General features: G+C 37.2%; 1 protein-coding gene across 1 annotated transcript in view; it reads right to left on the bottom strand.

Moving 5' to 3' along the window:
• MTFR1 (mitochondrial fission regulator 1) overlaps positions 1 to 15,230 on the bottom strand; it is a 41,152-nt gene that overhangs the window by 12,635 nt on the left and 13,287 nt on the right. The window contains 1 exon segment of the mRNA XM_008706735.2: positions 7,194 to 7,309. Coding sequence (XP_008704957.2) covers positions 7,194 to 7,309 — 116 coding nt within the window.

The raw sequence follows: 15,230 nt of genomic DNA, 5'->3' as shown, positions 1-15,230 counted from the left end.
CTTTCCCGGTCAGAGTGCTATTAGTGAAAAACAGCTAAAAGAAAAGGTTTAGATCCAGAGTCTCCTAACCAAAAATATCTAGGTTTCAATCAATAATCACTCCTTATGACAAGAACCCTAAAGAACATAAACTGAATGAAAAAGCAAATAGAGGCCAACTCTGAGAAGATAGAGATGTTAAAATTATGACATAAAGAAGCTATGATAAAAGGGTTTCAATGAGCAATTACTAGCATTCTTGAAACAAATAATAAGCAGTCTCAGTAAAGAAACAGAAAATATAAAGAAGAACCAAATGAAAATTTTACAACTAAAAAGTAAAATAACTGAAAACACAGTGGATAGGATCAAAAACAATGGTGAAGACAGAGGAAAGCATCAGTGAATTTGGAGATAGAACAACAAAAATTATCCAATTTGAAAAGCAAAGAGCAAACAGACTAGGAAAAAAATGAAGTCTCAGTAACCCGTATGACTATAAAAGATCTAATATTTGGGTTATCAGGGTCCCAGAAGGAGAGGAGAAAGAGCGTCAGGCTGAAAAAGTACTTAAACAAATAATGGGCAGACAAGTAACTTAAAGAAAATATTTACAGAAATAATGACAAAAGGCATAAACTTGAAAATTCAAGAAACCGAGTAAACCCAAAACAGGATAAACCCAAAGAAATAAATGCCAAGAAACATCTTACTCAAACTTCTGAAAACCAAAGACAAAAGAGAAAAATTTTAAAGCAGCTATAAAGAAAGGGCACCCTACCTATAGGGGATAAACTCTTTGAATGACAGAGGATTTCTCATCTGAAACCACGGAGGCTTGAAGAAACTGGCACATTTTTTGAACACTAAAAGAAAATAACTATGAACTCATAACCTCATATCCAGCAAATATATCCCTCAAAATCAGGGAAATCAAGAATTCTCAAATGAAAGAAAAAGAAATTAAAAAATTTAGAGCAAGCACACCTAACCTAAAAGAATGGCTGAAGAAGTTTTCTAAACAGAAAGAAAGCAATAAAAGGAGAAACTGCATTAGGCAGAAAGAAAAACACAGGAAAATGTGGGTAAGTAGACTTATTTTCTCCTCTTTCTAAATTATGTTTTCTAAATTTTGTTTGATGTCTGAAGGAAATATACTGTCTAATGTGATTGTAAATGTACAGAAAATTTTTAAGAAAATTATAAACAGGGGAGGGTATAGGGACATAAAGGAGAAGATTAATTAGTAAAATGATAATACCAGTAGAACGTGGTAAATTGGGTATATACAATACTTAGATCAACCACGAAAAGAACTTTATAGGGAGAAACACTCAAAAACACAGATAAATCAAAAAGGGATTCCAAAAAATGTTTAAGTACCCCCACAGAAAAGTAGAAAAAAAGAACAGAGAAAAAGAACAGACTTAAACACTAACATAACAAAAATTACATAAACATAAATGGTTTATATATACACCAATTAAAAGACAGATTGGCAGAGTGAATTAAAAAATTATGACCTAACAGTATGCTGTCTACTAGAACTAAATAACAGAATAACAGCTAAATTTCCAAACACCTGGAAACTGAACAAACTTGGAAATAATCCATAGGTCAAAGAAGATGTCTCAAGGGAAATTAAAAAACAAATACAGTTGGGGCGCCTGGGTGGCACAGTGGTTAAGCGTCTGCCTTCGGCTCAGGGCGTGATCCTGGCGTTGCGGGATCGAGCCCCACATCAGGCTCTTCCGCTATGAGCCTGCTTCTTCCTCTCCCACTCCCCCTGCTTGTGTTCCCTCTCTCGCTGGCTGTCTCTCTCTGTCGAATAAATAAATAAAATCTTTAAAAAAAAAAAAATACAGTGAACTGGATTTTTAAAAAATACAATATACTGAGGAGCACCTGGGTGGCTCAGTCATTAAGCGTCTGCCTTTGGCTCAGGGCATGATCCCAGAGTCCTGGGATTGAGCCCTGTATCAGGTTCCTCTGCTGGGAGCCTGCTTCTTCCTCTCCCATTCCCCCTGCTTGCGTTCCCTCTCTCGCTGTCTCTGTCAAATAAATAATAAATAAAATCTTTAAAAAAATATATATATATATACTGAAACTTGTGGGGTGCAGCTAAAGCAATGTTGAAGGGGGACTTTATAGCACTAAAATGGTTTTACAGTAGTCTCCCCTTATCCATGGGGAAATACGTTATAAAACCCCCATGGAAGTCTGAAACTTTGGAGAATACTGAATGCTATATATACTATGTTCCTGCCTATACATATACCGATGATAAAGTTTAATAAATTAGGCACGGTAAGAGATTAACAATAACTAATAATAAAATAGAACTATAACAATCAGCTGTAATGAAAGTTACATGAATGGGATCTCTCTCAAAATGTCTTGTTGTCCTGTACTCACCCTTCTTGTGATGACAAATGATAAAATGCCTACATGATGAGATGAAGTGAGGTGAATGTAGAATTAATGTAGAATTAAGCTACTACTGACCTGACGATGTCAGAAGGAGGATCACGTGGTTCTGGACCACAGCTGACTGTGGGTAACTGAAAGTGTGGAAAGTGAAACAGCAGATAAGGGGGGACTACTGTATTAGAAAAAAGAAAAAGTCTCAAATTAATAATGTAAGCTCCCACTTTAAAAACCTAGAAAAATAAGAGCAAAATAAACTCAAAACAACCAGAGGAAAATAGGAGGAGAAATCAATAAAATTGACAACAGAAAAAACAAAAAAAAGAGAACTGATTCTTTGAAAAGATTAACAGAACTGACAAGTCAAAAAAAGAGAAGGTACAAATTACTAGTATCAGGAATGAAACAGGATACAACTACAGGGGCGCCTGGGTGGCTCAGTCCTTAAGCGTCTGCCTTCGGCTCAGGGCGTGATTCCGGCGTTCTGGGATCGAGCCCCACATCAGGCTCCTATGCTATGGTCCTGCTTCTTCCTCTCCCACTCCCCCTGCTTGTGTTCCCTCTCTCACTGGCTGTCTATCTCTGTCAAACAAATAAATAAAATCTTTAAAAAAAAAAATTAAAAAAAAAAAAGGATACAACTGCAGATATTGTAAACATCAACAAGATAAGGAAATGCTACAGATAATACTACACAAATAAATCTGACCACTTAAATGAAATGGAGCAATTCCCTGAGAAGCACAAACTACTACATTTCATCCGACATGAAACTGATAAAACACTCCTGAGGGGCGCCTGGGTGGCACAGTCATTAAGCGTCTTCCTTCCGCTCAGGGCACGATCCCAGTGTTCTGGGATCGAGCCCCACGTCAGGCTCCTCCGCTAGGAGCCTGCTTCTTCCTCTCCCACTCCCCCTGCTTGTGTTCCCTCTCTCGCTGGCTGTCTCTGTCAAATAAAAAAAAAAACAACAAAAAAACAAACAACAACAAAAAAATACTCCTGAAACTTTATTAAGAAAAATGAATTCATAATTTTAAAACACTCCAAAAATAAATAAAAAACTACAAAAATATTTAAAGAACAATTAACACCAGTTCTATATAATTTCTTCAGAATACAGAGGAGAAGCACTGTCCAATTCATTTTATGAAGCTAGTACTACCTTGACACCAAAACCAGACAAAGGATCATGGACTCAAATGTAAAACAAAACTATAAAATTACAAAAAAAAAAAGCCATGTCCCAACAACACTGAGAAATCAGACAGGATATACCAATGTTCTCCTACACAGTCTCCTCCAATGAAACAGATAATGAAAGAAATCATGCAAAATGGACCAGTTCAACCCATTAAGGCAAGTCCATGAGGATTTCTTCCATTATAAGACAAGGATATATAGACATGTTACCAGAACAAATGAAGAATCGGGAAAATATCAAAAGTTTCAGACACATGCCATGAAACGCACTGGATCGGGCACACTGAAAGGACCACAGGACAGAAAGAAAAATTCTGGATTGCTGCCAATTCCTGGGGAAAGTCCTGAGGAGAGAATGGCTATTTCAGGATTCTTCAAGGAGTAAATAGATTGCACACTGAAAAGTTGATTACTGGGGCGCCTGGGTGGCTCAGTCAGTTAAGTGTCTGCCTTCGGCTCTGGTCATGATCCCAGGATCCTGGAATCAAGTCCCACATCGGGCTCCCCGCTCAGCAGGGAGTCTGCTTCTCCCTCTGCCCCTCACCCCACTTGTGCTCTAATAAATAAAATCTTTAAAAAAAAAAAAAAGGAAAAGAAAGGAAAAGAAAAGGAAAGGAAAGAAAAGTTGATCACCACAGCTTGGGGCCAACTGACAAAGTTCAGATGAACTGTAACATATCATTCAATTTCCAAAAGGCCACGAATTTAAGTAACCCCTTCCTTACATGGAAATTAAGCAATGTGAGGTTCTCTTCGACAGTGGAATCTTTGTTCCTTCATCTTGTCATTATAATGTGCCTGTTTTCTTGTATCACCCTAGGCTCCATGCTCTGCTTTTTTTTATATCACTGAATATATAAAAATACTAATTGAGGACAGCAGAGTAGCTAGGTGCCTTTAAAGTTCTCTGGTTGTCTTTATTTTTCTCTCATGATAATGTCCTTTTTTACTATGATTGTTCACGAAAGTGTGACAGAGCCTGTCTTAAAGTTCATGGCATTCCTTTGTAGAAATGAAGTGGTTTCTGTCTTTAACCAGTGAAGATTTCAGACAGAAAATAAAAAGCATGGAAATACCAATTTACCATCTTCATTTTTTTCAAACACATAATGTTTTCTTATTTCAGACCTTGTTTATGATTTGCCAAAGCAATGGAAATAGACTGTTTCTCTCAATAAGCTAACATTTTGTTTCTTTTCATTTGTCTTAACCTAACTTGCAATCTGAACTAAAAAGGAAAGTAACTTTCCACAGGAACTAAATATTCTTTATGGTAGTTTACTCTTTATACTGTGTAATGGCCTGTGCTGTATAGAAGATGGTGTCTGGGAGGGAAAATTTCCCACCACTCCTTTGGTTGGTCTAATAACTAAAGGACAGATTTAAAAGAGAGAGAAAGAGAGAAAGAGGAAACCTGCGGACTCTCACACTAGGCCCAGAGTTCTTACACTGACAGCAAAAGCATGATCCGTAAAAGAAAAAAAATTGGTAAATTGGACATTAGCAAAATTAAAAGCTTTTGCTTTGTGAAAGACTGTTAAATAGATGAAAAGACAAGCTTTCACTTGTCCCATTATATGTGGGAGAAAGGTTTACAAACTACATATCTGACAAGGACTCATATCTAAAATACATAAAGAACTCTTGAAAAAAACTCCAATTAGAAAATGGGCACGAGACATGAAGAGAACACTTTATCCAAAAGGATAATAAAGATGGCAAATAAGCTCTTGAAAAGATGTTCAGTATCATCAGCCATTAAGGGAACACAGATTAAAACCACAATGAAGTATCACTACACAACTACTAGATTGGCAAGAAAAAAGAATGACAACGCCAAAGATTGGTGGGGATGCATGTGGATAAACCCTACGTTACTAGCAGGAATGTTACAGCCACTCCGGAAAATAGTTCGTCAGTTTCTTAAAACATAAACATGCAACTATCTCCCGACTGAAATGACCCACCAACTGCACTCACAGGCATTCATCCCAGAGAAATAAAAATTTATGTTCACTCAAAATCCGGTTCACAAACGGTCATAGCAACTTTATTCATAATAGCCAAAAACTGGAATCAATCCAGATGTCCATCAACCAGTACATGGTTGAATAAACTGTGGTCCACCCATACCAAGGAATACTACTCAGCCCTAAAAAGGGAAAAAAAAAAAACCAAACTACTGATATACATAACAATCTGGACAAATCACTAGAGAATTATGCTTGGTGAAAAAAGCCTGTCCCAGAAGGCTGCATACTATATGATTCAATTTATATAACATTCTTGAAAAGACAAAATTATGAAAATGGAGAACAGGTTTAAGTGGCTGCCATCGATTGAGGAGGGGTTGGAGGGAAGGGGAGTGAGTGTGGCTAAAAGAAAACAACTTGAGGGATAACTGGGATACATAAATGTTCAAAATCTTGACTTTTATCCATGTCAACATCCTGCTCATGATATTGTACCAGTTTTGTTGGATGTTGCCACTGGAAAAAACTGGGTAAAGAGTACAGGAAATGTTTCTGTATTACTTCTTACAACTGTACATGCAGAATCTATTATTATCTCAAAATAAAAAGTTTAAAAAAATAAAATGAACATCTTTAAAAAGAAAGGCTGTTTACCTGGTAAACCTGCAATACCTGGTCTGTGTTCAACTACTACTGTGTCCTCACTTCTACTTGTCATTCCAATCAAATTCCTTCTTTGCTCTTGGATTACTTGATTCTTATTTTATCCAGCTAATACCACTCAAATGCAATTATTCTTGCTAAAGTCAATGATAATCTTCCAACTGCAGAACAAAATTGAAACTTGCTCGTTTTTTAATTTACCTCGCCTAGTGTTTGACACACTGATAATTAGTTTAGTCCCTTCCATGAAACCTCTGCTGGTCGTCCTTCCTCGGCTTGAGCACCGTCTCCTCCGAGAGGCCTGGCCGAACCTCTCTAGAGCATCCCACAGTGGCCTTCTGTGTTTACTTATTAACTTTATAGTACTGATTTCCTTTTTAATCTCCTCTAGCACAAGAAATATTCCTGGAAATCTGTGTCTTGTTGTATCTCTGTATCTTTGAGGCCTAGTAAGAATGAAGAGTTGATATGCTGCATGACTGTTTATTAGACTGAAGCATAGTCAGTAATTTATTCAGGCTCTTTCAAATAAATGGAAGCAACTAACTCTTACACATTACATCCTTTGATACAAAACTCACCTTGACACAATTTTAGGAAGCATTCTCCAGTAATTACACCAATTCCCTAATATGACTCACAGGTTCCTCTGCCCCAATAAAACCATTATAATTACTTATCTAAACATATTTATGATAGTTCCTCTTAGTTTCATACTAAACTTCAGAAGGGCAGGCAATTCTATGATTCATAAAGACTTAAGACACAGTTAAAGGTCTCTAGGAACTTTGTAAATACTTAGTCTTTAAAATGAACAGAAAATAAGACTTGAGAAAAATAACTGGCTTAGTTACCAGAGATCAAATTACTAAAAGGAAATACTGCAAATGCATCACCTTTTAAAATAATAAATAGTGCATCCCAGTTCTGATAGCCTTCCAGACTAACCTTCGTCTTGTTGAACATTCTCCTTCTTCTTTGGCTACCCATCCAACATCAGCAAAAGACACCACTGCATCCTCTCCTGGATGGCTTGGGCTCCATTCTGTTGTAGGGCTGGTAAGCTGTAAGTTATAAGGAAAGTTCTTTGGCACCAAGATGTTAGAATAAAACTTAATCACCTAAAGGAAAATCATCAGCTCTGGTGTTACAATCACATGGACAGTTTCTAACATTTACATTGAAGGTCCCTGCGAAAGGGACCATTAGTTATGTCACACTGTTGCCTAGTAATGTATGACAATCTCTGAATTATAATTTGACTTTATTCAATTTTTATTTTACAGGTCAAATGAGACTGGCTTTAAAAACTCTGTCAAATAAATAAATAAAATCTTTAAAAAATGTATTATTCCCATCCATTATTAAAAACAGAATAATGTATTAATATTCCCATAACATTGTAATAGGGAGATTCCAAATAGGTTACATGGAGATCCTTAAACAAAAAGGTTCCCAAATCCTATGGAAGCTCTCAGAATATTTAATGGGTTGTTTTGTAAAAGTGAAAGATCAAAAAGGTAAAACCTGAGTGGTACCTTCTCAAGGTGCTCGAGTTTATGAAGATCAATCTAAATGTAACTGTTCTAGAAAATAAAATCTTATCACAATACAGTTCTAGTTTGTAGGAAGTGAGGTATATTAAAACAAATAAAATTAAGTTTTGACCTCAAGACTTCTTCCTTTCCCACAGAAGTTACAAAATTGCAGTTTTCTTCCTAGAAATTTCTATTTATAAAAAGAAGCAAAATGATACTTTTCTAAAAATACTTTAAAATATAAAAGTTAACCCATTTTGTGGCAGCTTTTCAGAGTATTTTATAACATAATTAAAGACTAAACAATGTATCTCAATTTTACATTTGTAATACTTCCCATATAAAACATGAAAGGTTGCTTTCTACATAAACTTAAAAAAAAACACACCAAAATTTTCCATGGATTTAGTTTATAATAAGAACTGATCATATGTAATCACTGAAATAATACCATGTCTAAAACATGTGCCCAATGAGATGAAAACATTAATGCTACTGTCAAAAACCAATCCAGAACTGATATCTGTACCATTTCTAATGGACATCCTGCCCCACAAAACAAAGTCACCTTAGTATTTAAGTCATGTATCTACCTAACAGTACTTTATGCCATTAAAACAAACAACAAAAAACACCTAAAAAGTCCCTGAGGAAACCAAACTCATCCAAAAGACAAAATAAAAGTGAAAAATAGTAACACTGATTTTTTTTTAAAAGGCATTTCAGTTGCTGCTGAAATGTGCACTGAATAACAAGCATGGAATGGGAAGGACAATTCACTTAGTAAAATACCAGCTAAGGTGACATCAGTGCAGGCAAGGGGGCTGATGGCATGGAATTGTTGGAAGTACGATCTAGATGCCACTACTGACATGCATGGATGACCGAGGGGAAGTTTGAAAAAGACAAAGCCAACTTACTGAAAGTTCCAGCAAGGTCCTGTCCTACCATAGCTATTGTTAGTAGGGGGGAAAAAATACAATGAAGAGAATAGAAAGAATTTTTTTTTTCAAAGTCAAGGGCATTTTAAAATTTTAAAGTAAAATTAGTGCTTACGGATTTGTAAGTATCCAAATTCCTTTCAGAAAGTATGAAAAACTTCTCATCCAGAGCAAAAATTCAGTAGTAGCATATTTTTACTGACTATAAGAAGTATAATTCAACATCTGATACAATTATCCAGAATTCTATTTCAAGAATTTTACTATAGTAACTTTAGATAATTTTAAATATTCTGATAATGTAAAACTGTACCAAGAAAATTAATTTAATAAAATGCATGAAAGAAAAATACTAAGCTTGTATAAAAGTTGAAATATCTAGAATAAAATATTAGAAGAGCTAACTTTGTCCTAAAGTGACTTTTCATAAAATAAACACAGTTATTAGGAACCATGATTCTCTCAGTTTCTTGCCAAAAAGGGTGTAATAGTAAATAGACTCAGTCTATTTTACCAGCATTTGTTTATATATAGCCCAATGCAAAACATGTATTCTTAAAAGCAGCACAGCAAAACAATAATCTCTAGCTTTTACTTACAGATTTAATTAGTTCTTTTTCTACCAATTCCTACCATAGTAAGAAAAACTGAAAGCGAATTTCTGTATTTTAATATAATGACATACAATAAGCCAAGCAGTGTATCTGTGTAAACAACACTAAATCCAGTATTCTAGCCAAGACTCAGCCACTCATGTTTCTGAGTAGTATGGTCACTTTTTAAAAACTGAGCATTTAGGGGCACCTGGGTAGCTCAGTCAGTTAAGCCTGACTCTTAATTTCAGCTCAAGTCATGATATCAGGGTCGTGAGATCAAGCCCTGCATTAGGCTCCGTGCTGAGTGTCGAGCCTGCTTAAGATTTTCACTCTCCCTCTCTCACTGTCCCTCACCTCCCCCCATGCTCTCGCTCTCTCTCTCTCTCAAAATAAATAAAAACTGAGCATTTATTAAAGCTTTCTATTCATGATGCTTAGAACAGGGAAGAGTAGGAAGAGAAGGTGAGGAGGGAACAGGGACAGATGAGACCAGAAAGACAGAGGGAGGGAAATGTGTCTGTCAAAATAACCCAAGAAGGTAAGTAACAGGATCCCCATGGAGAAACTAGTCTTTAAGAAGTCAATTACTGATTCACTTGGTTAAGCATCTGACTCTTGATTTCTGCTCAAGTCATGATCTCAGGGTCATGAGACCAAGCCCCCCCTTGGACTCTGCACTGAGCGTGGAACCTGTTTGGGATTCTCTCTCTTTCTTTCCCTCTCTCTCTCTCTCTCTCTCCCCCTCCCTTCCCCCCCGCCCCTCCCCACCCCCCTCACATGCATTCGAGTGCTAACAAGAAAAAAGAAGTCATCAATTACTGAGAATGAGTAAAACATCACAAACATTCATTATTATTTACAGAGTTAGGCTTCAAATCATTGAACCACATTACCAAATTTATAAAACGTTAACATTATATCTGAATTTCGTTACTCTTAACAGCCATTTTAGAGCTAAAAATAACCAAATGAACATCACATAGAGTTTGATATCACATGCTAGCATATTCCAGAATATCAAAGAGTAACTGAAAAAAATTGTTAAGTTTAAACAGTTATTTTTAGAATTAATCCAGGTACTTAACCTTCAGATGCCTCAGACACCAAAGACCATACACAGTCCCACCACACTAGTTCTTGACAGGTCCTTCTCTTAGTTCTTCAAACAATAACTTTTTTTTTTTTTTAAGATTTTATTTATTTATTTGACAGAGATAGAGACAGCCAGTGAGAGAGGGAACACAAGCAGGGGGAGTGGGAGAGGAAGAAGCAGGCTCATAGCGGAGGAGCCTGATGTGGGGCTCGATCCCGGAACGCCAGGATCACACCCTGAACCGAAGGCAGACGCTTAACCGCTGTGCCACCCAGGCGCCCCTCAAACAATAACTTCTTTCTTGCCTTAGAAGCTCTGCACATATTCTCTCTTCCCCCAACTCCACCCCTCTCCCCAACTAAGCAGACTGGCTCTTTCTAATCTTTACCTGTCATTCCTCCAGATGGGCCTTCCCAGACAGACCACCACTATTATCCTCCCCCAGGCTATACTACTTTTTCCTTCACAGCATTGAATACAAATTGTAATTATATGCATATTAGAATATTTACTTATTAAGTATCTCTCCCACTGAATCATATCCCAATAAGGGTAGAGATAACATCTTTTTGGTCTATCCCTAATCAAAAGCCCCTAGAATAACGTACAGATTTCAAGTTTATTTGCTAAATAAAGATGGGCTGTGACAAGTAGCTATTTTAGTTACAGATTTCATCGTGGTATGTGAACTTAAGTAAGAATTTCATTCATTACCTATTTGGTTACAGAACATTCCCTCCACCACCAGTTCCACAACTCCTAGCAATCTAAGAAAACAGGCTGGGGCAGGGTTTCCACAGGGAAAAAAAAGGGGCCCAGGTTAATTTCCCCAGAGGTCTGCCAGTTACAAAGCTGAAGTCAAACTTTTATACCCCACTGCCAAGTGGCCCACCCCACTTTTTCTGGTAATATTCAAGATCACCTTTTTTTTTTTTTTTGCCTAAAGTTTTTCAAAAGTAATAAGCTGCTTTTTGTTCCATTTTTTCTTTAACTCATACAATTTAAAATTTATAAAAATGCATCCCCAAAGTGCTTTTGTGATTACTTTTATAACTGTCAGTGGGTAATTATATGTTACTGCTTTAAGGAAAACTTTAGCAAAATACTAAAATACAATCTGTGCCTTAAGTCTTTAACCTCAGCTGCATAAGAAGCTCCTCGAGAGGTAAAAAACAAATGTATGAAATTCGGTTTTAGTGAGTCCTGAGCGGGACCTGTCTTTTTTAAAAGCTCTGTGTTTCCATAAGGAGGGTGGGCATATAAAAACTACCCAGCAAGACGGGGCCTGAGCATGTGTATTTTATTTCTGAAAGTTCCTGGTGATTTAAATATGCATGCGGTGTTGAGAACCACAGCAAATTAAAACCTCTGCACCCCATTCCTCCCAATCTCCCAACGCTCACTGCTTTTGCAAGTTCCTCCATGATCTCAATTTTCTTTTGGTTTCGTGAAACTGGAATAAGTACCAGGAGAAAAACAAGAACCTACTCTCTCAGTTTGTCTTAATCTTGGGTTCCTACCTCCAAGGGGTCTATAATATCCAAATACAAAAAATGCTTGTGGCCAGAAGTATGTAATTGCAACTCAAGGTTGAAATGCACATATCTAAAAAAGGGCCAACGAAAGTTCATTTTTCTTCAATTAAAGTAAATCTGAAGGGTCTACTACATCAAAATAAAAAGATTCTGCACAGCAAAGGAAACAAACAAAACTAAAAGGCAACCTACTGAATGAGAGAAAATATTTGCAAATCACATGTTCAATAAAGGGTTAGTATCCAAAATATATAAAGAATTGATACAACTCAAAACCCAAAAAACAAATAATCTGATTAAAAATGGGCAGAAGACATGGACAGATAGTCCTCCAAAGAAGACATGCGAATAGCCAATAGACACATGCAAAGATGCTCAACATCACTCATCATCAGGAAAATGCAAATCAAGATTATAATGAGGTATCACCTCATACCTGTCAGAATGGCTAAAACCAAAAACACAAGAAACAAGTGATGGTAAGGATGTGGAGAAAAAGGAACGCTCCTACACTGTTGGTGGGAGTGCAAACTAGTGTAGCCACTCTGGAAAACAGTGTGGAGGTTCTTTGAAAAGCTAAAAAATAGAACTACCCTACAATCCAGAAATCACACTACTGGGTATTTACCCCCAAAAAATGCAAAATCATTAATTCAACAGCATACATGCACCCTGATGTTTTTGGCAGCATTATTTACAACAGCCAAATTATGGAAGCAGCCCAAGTGGCCACCAACAGATGAATAGATAAAGAAGAGCTCAGGGGCGTCTGGGTGGCGCAGTCGTTAAGCGTCTGCCTTTGGCTCAGGACGTGATCCCAGCGTTCTGGGATCGAGCCCCACATCAGGCTCCACCGCTGGGAGCCTGCTTCTTCCTCTCCCACTCCCCCTGCTTGTGTTCCCTCTCTGGCTGGCTGTCTCTATCTCTGTCAAATAAATAAATAAAATCTTTAAAAAAAAAAAAAAAAGAAGAGCTCACACACACACACACACACACACACACGCACACACACACACACGAATATGACTCAACCATAAAAGAGTGAAATCCTGCCATTTGCAAAGACAAGGATGGAGCTAGAGAGTAAGTACAATGCTAAGTGAAATAAGTCAGTCAGAGAAAGACAGATACAATATGATCTCTCTCATGTGGAATTTAGGAAACAAAACAAACAAGCGAAGGGGAAAAAAAGAGACAAACCAAGAAACAGACTCTTAACTACAGAGAACAAACTGATGGGTACCAGAGAGGAGGCGGGAGGGGGCATGGGTGAAGTAGGTGATGGGGATTAAAGAATACACTTACCCTGATGAGCACTGAGTAGTGTACAGAATTTTTGAGTCACTATATTGTATACCCGAAACTAATATAACGCTGTATGTTAACTATACTGGAATTAAAATAAAAAAATTTAATTAAAAAAAGTAAATATGAAGGGTCTAGAGATCCTATTTTGAGTATAAAGTGGCCAACTCATTTCTAGCACTCACGAAATGAAGTATGGGAAAAAGCTATGGGGGTTATAGGCAAGTCTTTTTCAAATAACACAGCAAAGAACCACTGAGTGCTTTTACATGCTTTTTTTACACTTATAACCTTATTGCATTCCTAGCCCAATATTCACTGGGTCCATTAACTGAATGAAGGTGTAGATAAATATTTTGGTCTGTGTTCTGATTTCTGATTCTGTAAATCCAATTTGTAAAATCAGGGAGTTGAATTACTTGAATAGCAAGTAAGTTCATTTGCTATTCAACTGTAAGGTGGCAATAATAACAAAATCACCACCACTAGCACACTTCTACTGTACACTAATTATGTACCAGATATTATACTCAGGGTTTAAAATGGATTATTTTGCGGGGTGCCTGGGTGGCTCAGTCGTTAAGTGTCTGCCTTTGGCCCAGGGCATTATCCTGGCGTTCTGGGATCAAGCCCCACATCGGGCTCCTCCGCTGGGAGCCTGCTTCTCCCTCTCCCACTCCCCCTGCTTGTGTTCCCTCTCTCACTGGCTGTCTCTCTCTGTCAAATAAGTAAATAAAATCTTTAAAAAAAAAAAAGGATTATTTTGCCTAACCCTCACAACAGTAAGTAGTGGGCCCATCTTGCCTATCATTATTTGTCTCCAGATATATGGACCAGCTGATAGTGAAAAGATGGTGTGATCTATAAGGAACCATACTGAAGCTTAAGATTTCAGAGGTAAAAACTGTTTTGAGGGTGACAGAGTCGAGGTGTTGCCTAGGAGTGTGGGCAATAGAAAAGAAATAGAAGCGAAAGCCAACAGGAATAGAAGTAAAGAATATAAAATGCCAAGTTTCAGATAAATCCTCTAAAAGTCTGAAATTACACAGAACATTGGAGGGACTGGTTTTGACTACCTAACTCTTGCTTCTGACATCACCCAAGAATGCCCTATTTGCAAGTTTAAGCCATTTTGACTTTTGTCTCCTGAATATGTCCCCATAATGGTGTCTACTCTCCCTGGGTCCAGCTGTGGTTTCCCAGTTCCAGACTTTCCATACAATTGACTCATGTTAGACTCCTAGGTAGTCCAAATACATTCCATATCAATCAAATCCCTAAATGAGTCAGAAAAAATAGCAAAAATGCATTTTTAACTTTATTACTCTAAATTGCATGTTTTTAAAAATTCCACATTTCTTACTTTTCTGAGAGGTGTAGTTAAAATACAACAGAAGATACAGCAGATTTAAAATATCTAACCAGCAGATAAAGCATTCATTTTAATACTGATCTCGGGGATGCCTGAGTGGCTCAGTGGGTTGGGCATCTGCCTTTGGCTCAGGTCATGATCCCAGGGTCCTGGGATCAAGTCCCGCATTGGGCTCCCTACTCAGCGGGGAGTCTGCTTCACCCTCTGCCTGCCGCTCCCACTGCTTGTGCACGCACGCTCTCTCTCCGGCAAATAAATAAAACATCTTAAAAAATATTGATCTTGAATTTGAAAAGACTCAGTATGCTATAAAATCACCTGGAAATAAAAATCTCACTATAAACAAATGTCTTCTATCTTCCACTACATTCTCAAGTAGGTCACCAATCTTTCTCTTACCTTATCGCGCTCTCCTATGTTTATCCACCTTTATTCAAATGCAGCTCCCTCACTAAATCTAATAGTCTTAATTCTGCTCATACCTTTTTAAGTGACTAATAACACAGAGAAAAATAATCTAAGAAAATGTACTTGGCTCTAGTATTTCAGCCCACTGACTGTCAAGGGATATTTGGATTGTTACTAAAAAATTCTAGATTATCTCC

This window comes from Ursus maritimus, unplaced genomic scaffold (assembly GCF_017311325.1).
Source record: "Ursus maritimus isolate PB19 unplaced genomic scaffold, ASM1731132v1 scaffold_9, whole genome shotgun sequence".
Lineage (NCBI taxonomy): Eukaryota > Metazoa > Chordata > Mammalia > Carnivora > Ursidae > Ursus > Ursus maritimus.
The sequence above is the reverse complement of the archived record's forward strand: the minus strand, read 5'-3'. Positions and strand labels throughout refer to the sequence as shown.